This window comes from Echinops telfairi, unplaced genomic scaffold (genome assembly GCF_000313985.2).
Source record: "Echinops telfairi isolate 266 unplaced genomic scaffold, ASM31398v2 ScPeMD7_52;HRSCAF=179, whole genome shotgun sequence".
Lineage (NCBI taxonomy): Eukaryota > Metazoa > Chordata > Mammalia > Afrosoricida > Tenrecidae > Echinops > Echinops telfairi.
In genome coordinates this window covers 111,481-117,385 of record NW_022103950.1, presented here as the reverse complement: position 1 = coordinate 117,385, position 5,905 = coordinate 111,481, and the positions used below count along the sequence as shown (strand labels likewise).

At 53.2% G+C, this 5,905-nt stretch overlaps 1 gene segment (V, D, J or C); it reads left to right on the top strand.

The window, feature by feature from the left end:
* The window catches only part of LOC101646454, a 4,505-nt gene extending 882 nt beyond the window's left edge, over positions 1 to 3,623 (top strand). The window contains 5 exon segments of the C gene segment in view: positions 235 to 247; positions 359 to 688; positions 771 to 1,085; positions 3,269 to 3,399; positions 3,540 to 3,623. Coding sequence covers positions 235 to 247; positions 359 to 688; positions 771 to 1,085; positions 3,269 to 3,399; positions 3,540 to 3,623 — 873 coding nt within the window.
* The last annotated feature ends 2,282 nt before the right edge of the window (positions 3,624 to 5,905 follow it).

The window sequence follows — 5,905 nt, the reverse complement described above, 5'->3', positions numbered from 1 at the left end:
TAGCTGTCTGCCCTTCCTGGTGTCTCCAGGCAAGACCTAAAGCAGACATGGGCTGAAGGCCTGAAGACTAGTCCCTGGGCTCAGAGTCAGGTGGTGGGTCTCAGAGCTGCAAAGAAGAACTGGCCTTGACCCCCACCGACCTTGGCACTGGTCTCCTCTGCACCAAAGTCACCTTGCCCCACTCTGTCTGCTCTCTCCCCAGTGCCAGGTGTCAGCTCGAAATCAACCACTGAGTGCAGATGCCCAGGTAACGTGAGCATGACCTTTGTGAGCAGGACCTTTGTGTCCTGGGGGGAGGACAAGCCCTGTACACTCCCTAGCCTCCCAACCTGTCACTCATCTCAGCTCTGCTCAGCAGCTCCTGAAAATCTGGGAGGACCCTCCATCTTCATCTTCCCACCCAAGCCCAAGGACACCCTCATGATGACCCGAAACCCAGAGGTGACGTGTCTTGTGTTGGATGTGGGCCAGGATGACCCCGAAGTCCAGTTCAGTTGGTTTGTGGATGGCACAGAGGTGCACACAGCCAAGACCGAGCCACAGGAGGAGCAGTTCAATGGCACCTACCGCGTGACCAGCGTGCTCCCCATCCTGCATCAGGACTGGCTCTCGGGCAAGGAGTTCAAGTGCATTGTCAACAATGGGGCCCTTCCTGGCCCTGCTGTAAGGACCGTCTCCAAGGCCAAGGGTGAGATAGGAAGTCTTAGGGCAGAGGGCATGGGGGTCTTAATCTATACGATGGCTTTAACACATTCCCCCTCCCCCCATAGGACAGCCTCAGGCTCCTCAAGTGTACACCATGGCCCCAGTCAGCGATGAGCAGGACATGCTCACACTCGTCTGCTTTGTGAATGGATTCTACCCCAAGGACATCAATGTGGAGTGGAAGAGCAATGAGCAGCCTGTTCCCCAGGCCAACTACGTGAACACGCCTCCCCAGGCCAATTCCGACGGGACCTTCTTCTTGTACAGTAAACTGAAAGTGTCCAATAAGATCAGGAATCCAGGACTAGTTTACCACTGCACAGTGATGCACGAGGCCCTGCACAACCACTACACCCAGAAGGTGGTCCCTTTGACCCAGGGTAAATGAGTGTGGGAGCAGTGCCCCCTCAGCTTCCTGGGGCCCCAAGCACACATGGAACCTTCTTGTAAATACTCCCGCCCCCAGCAGATTCACTCCAAAAATAAAGCACCCAGCTCAATGCTGGGGTCCTGCGAGACTGGCATGGTTCTTTCTGAGGCCTAGGGGAGTTTGGTTCTGCTGGACTACGTGTTCAGGCAGGGAATGAGGCAGGCCAGTGGTTCCCCCTCTCAGGATCCCCCACCAACAAGCAACCGCCCATGGTGGCTCCATGTCACACGGAGGTTATGCTGTCCCAGGGCAGCTCCAAAACCAGGTTGCTCTGTACACGCGCGCACACACACACACACACACACACACACACACACACACACACACACCTGGTTGTCTGTTCCAGGCAGGGAGAGCACTGAGCAGATTCCTCCATGGTCCCTGAGCTCTGAGACATGGAAAACAAGCCCCTCCTGCTAGATGGCAGTCCCACACCCTCAGGTCACCACCACTCACACACCACACACACATGACAGCAATCACAAGTTCCCCAGTGCACACACCCACACATGAAAACATGTGGACACATGGGCACACCTTCACACTAGCACAAATGCATTCATACGTAGAGAGACACAGAGACACACATGCACAGTCACACACACCTGTATATATGCAGAAGCACATGTAAAAACCCACACGTGAGCACATGTACACACATACATAGGCACACAGACACATTCACGCACATGTATGTACATACACACACTCATTTACACAAATATACACATACCCTCAGTGCACACATCCACAAAAGCAAACATGCAGACACATGGGTCCATACTCACGCTAGCATAAATTCATGCACACGCAGAGAGACAGACATGCATGCACACTCACACACACCTGTATATATGCAGAAGAACATGCAAAACCCCACATTTGAACACATGTGCACACACATACATGAGCATACAGGCACTCACATTCATGCACATACACACATGCACACAAGCATACACATGTAGGCACATGAACTCACATCCATACACAGCTATACATGCACATTTGAGCAAACAAACACATGCAGACTTACAGGCACGTATACACTCACTGAAGTGCACACATGGACACACATGGGCACACGAGAGCTCACTAACACGCATACCCTTACACCTACATGAACAAACCCACACATATATGCAGCTACATAAGGACAGGACATACGATCATTTACTTAGACATACATATGGACACATAAGCACGTACACATAGACAAACACAAGGGAACATGTGAACATACACTGTCACTGAGAAACAGATGTACTTACATGTACGTACAGACACACATAAAGAGTACACGGACACACATGTGCATGCACGAACATCCACACAATCATGTGCACTGACAGACACACACACCACTTGCTCACATCCCTGTGAGCCCAGTGCTCTACCACGAATACACAGATCAGTCTCATCCAACCCCCTCCAGTGCTGCCTGCACTGCTTCTCCCTCACCAGCCCAGAGGAGTCAGCCCAAGGGCAGGTACCTACACCCACTCCCAGCCAGGCCCTCCAGGTCCACCCAAAGGAAGGGGATGCTTTGGGATCCTCACCTCTCTACAAGGTCACCACTCTGATGGTGAAGCCCAGTGCTGGTGGCCCATGCACTCACCCTCCTGCCACCTCACACACAGAAGTCAAAGCCTTGCACTGTCCCTGGCACTGTAGGCTCACTGCTCACCACTGGGACTCCCTGTGCCTTCTGCTGTCCCTCATCCCCTCTGGGCCTTCTCAGTGGGACAGAGTTTGAAGTCCGGGAGTGGAAGGGGCTACATCAGAGTATCCCTGCCCCCAGATGACCCTTTATGCTTCCCTGACCATCCCTGTGCCAGTTGGCCAGGTCTCCATGGAGGCCCAGGGGCTTCTAGCTGTGCTGAGGTCCAAGCTGTAGGACAGAGTCTGGACTGAGGACTGAAGAGAGAGCTGAGAAAGCCAGCCAAGCACAGCCAAGGAGAGCTGACCTTGGGGCCCTACTTCCCGGCCATACTGATGAGGGGACCATTGAACCACACTCACACAGATGAGTGCCCCACCTGAACTGTACTGCTGCCCACCCCCACCCCCACCCCAATCTCTGAGTACATGTTGGGGCAGGACACAATCACTGACTGCTCTTCCCCTGTCCAGAGCTGCCCCCAGATGAGAGTTGTGCAGAGGCCCAGGAGGGGGAGCTGGACGGGCTGTGGACCACCATCTCCATCTTCATCACCCTCTTCCTGCTCAGCGTGTGTTACAGCGCCACCGTCACGCTCTTCAAGGTCGGCATATCACAACGCTACCCTGTGCCAGTCCCCAATCCACTGCCCCCATCAGGGTTCTTCTGCCCACCAGTAGAGGCCCAATCAACCAGGGGAGGCTGGGGTTGCCCTGGTCATGACCACCCCCGTGTCACCCACAGGTGAACTGGATCTTCTCCTCCGGAGGGGAACTGAAACGCACCATCGTGCCCAACTACAGAAACATGATCGGCCAGGCAGCCTAGGGGCTGCTCAGAGAGGAACACACCAGTAGCCTCCTCCCCCCTACACCTCCCACCCCCACCCCAACAAGCAGCTCTGCCTCCATCCAAGCCCTGTGCTGAAGTCTGAACCTGCTACCCTGACCATTCACTGCCCTAGGCCCTGCTGGCTCACCTTATTCCCAACAACCAACTGCAAGACATAGAGCTCTAGACAGCCAGGCTCCATCCTTAAACACCACATCCATTGGACCTCGAGTACCACTGAGACACCACACAAGGAAGGGTTGGGCCGTGGTTTCTTGTGTCCACTTGGATCAAGTCAACAGGGTTCAGGCCCAGAGAAGAGAAGTAGAGACTCAGAAACCCTTGGCAAGGACTTCCTGGACCACGGCCAGGGAACCAGGAGCACAGACCATAGGGCAGAAGACACACTTCTGGTGCCCTGCGTGCCTTTCTGCTGGCCAGTTTCCCCTGATGGACCTCTGCCTGTCCCTTGCCATCGTGTCTGTGGCTCCAGCATGAAGCACTGGTGATGTTCATTGGGGCAGAGAGGGTTGTCTCTGACTTGGGAAAAGGGCTTCCTATGAGATTCCTGACTGCTGCAGTGCCCTCAGGTGTGGGGCTCAACCCCAGGGATTGGTGGCCTCAGCGTCCCTTGTGCGGGACAGCTGAGGGAGTAACAGCATCCCAGCCACCTGCCATCCCACAGTTCCATCCAGAGGGCCGACTACCCTTCCCTGGAGGAAATGGGAATGGCCTGGCACAGTTCATGGGTGGAGGCCTGTGGTGAGGGGGACATCCGTGCCAACCAGAAAGGACATCAGATTCCAGTGTCGAGTGGCTGAGCAGCACATCTGGCTGCAGTGCTCCCAGTGACCAGGGCGTGTCCTGGAGGTGGCAGATTGGCTTCTGGGAAAGGGGGCCATGGACAATGAGCCTGGCGCTGGAATGTGATGGACTCCAAGGGCTGTCCTTTGGCCAGCAAGGCCATGATGGAGAACTGGGGCAGACAGGTCCAGGGGCCACGCTTCTCTGGGCTACCTGTCTCCCATTTTGCCTTTGAGCAAATGCCCAGCCGAGTCCTGCCTCAGGACCCCCAGAAGGACTGGCCAAGTCTTCCTACTGAAAGAAAAGTGGCCCCGCTGGAAGGAAGCCATGCGGGGCGAGGACAAGTCCATCCCCTACAGAGCTCTACGGAATTCTGTTGCATTTTCTTGAAGCCCCTTATTTGCATTTCCTGGAAATACCTTGTTCTGATGTTCGATTCCAATAAAATGGCCTCAGCCATTTGAATATATCATGTAGACAGTCTTTCTACAATGACGGCCATTGAATCTTTTGGGTGCCACACCCTTCCATTAGACCAGCCTGGCCATTGGCCCAGTGTATCGGCCCTGGCCCTTACTCCCGTCCCTGCACTGGCTTCAGGCCCCTGCACCTCCTCCTCACTGCGGACTTTCTTCTCCAGCTGATGAGTGACCATCAGGCATGCTCTCCATTTGGTCCAGGGCAGGTCCTAAATGACAGCCTCCTCCTTTGTTAGGGGGACTGTGCCTTGCTCTGCCCAGTGCCTTGAGTGACCAGTTCTCCATCCACTGCGACGGCACAGCTGGTGGAGCACAGCAGGCCAGGAGCAGTGACAAAGGGTCTGAGATGGGTGGCGTGAGGAGCTTTGAGGAGCATGCTGGTGCCTGGAGACAGAGCCCCTAGGAGCTGTCCGGGACACTTGTCCCCTAGGGACAAGTCACATGCACTACTAGAGGGGAGAGTATGGGTGTCAGAAATCGGTGGAATGAACAGCAAAGAGCCAGGAAAGAACAGGTTCAAAGTTTCTTGGATCCACATCCCAAACCAACATCCCTGGGTTCAAAGGCAGGCCTGAGAGTCAAATAACATAACAACCTGTTCACTGCCTCATGGTAGTTTTAAGTATCTAAAAATTGATATTGTGAAAGGCAGTTTATTATTTCAAAGAGTTCAGACTGAAATAAGCACGATAAAAGAGGCGAACAAAATCAGACAGTGCTATAAGAAATGATGGAATTGTAGAGATGTGGATGAAGTGCCTTAAAACTGTTAACAACAAACTAGATTGTGCTATTAGAAACAGTTTTAAAATACTAATGAAAATGATTAAATAATACCTGACATAAAAACCAATAAAAGGTTATTAGATATTTCCATATTGATTCTTGAATGACATTCTTCACTTTTATGTTAGCATGCTAATCTGTGTGATTTATCCTTAACCATCTCTTCATTTTAGGAATAGGATCCCATTCCTTTAAAAGTGGATACTAGAC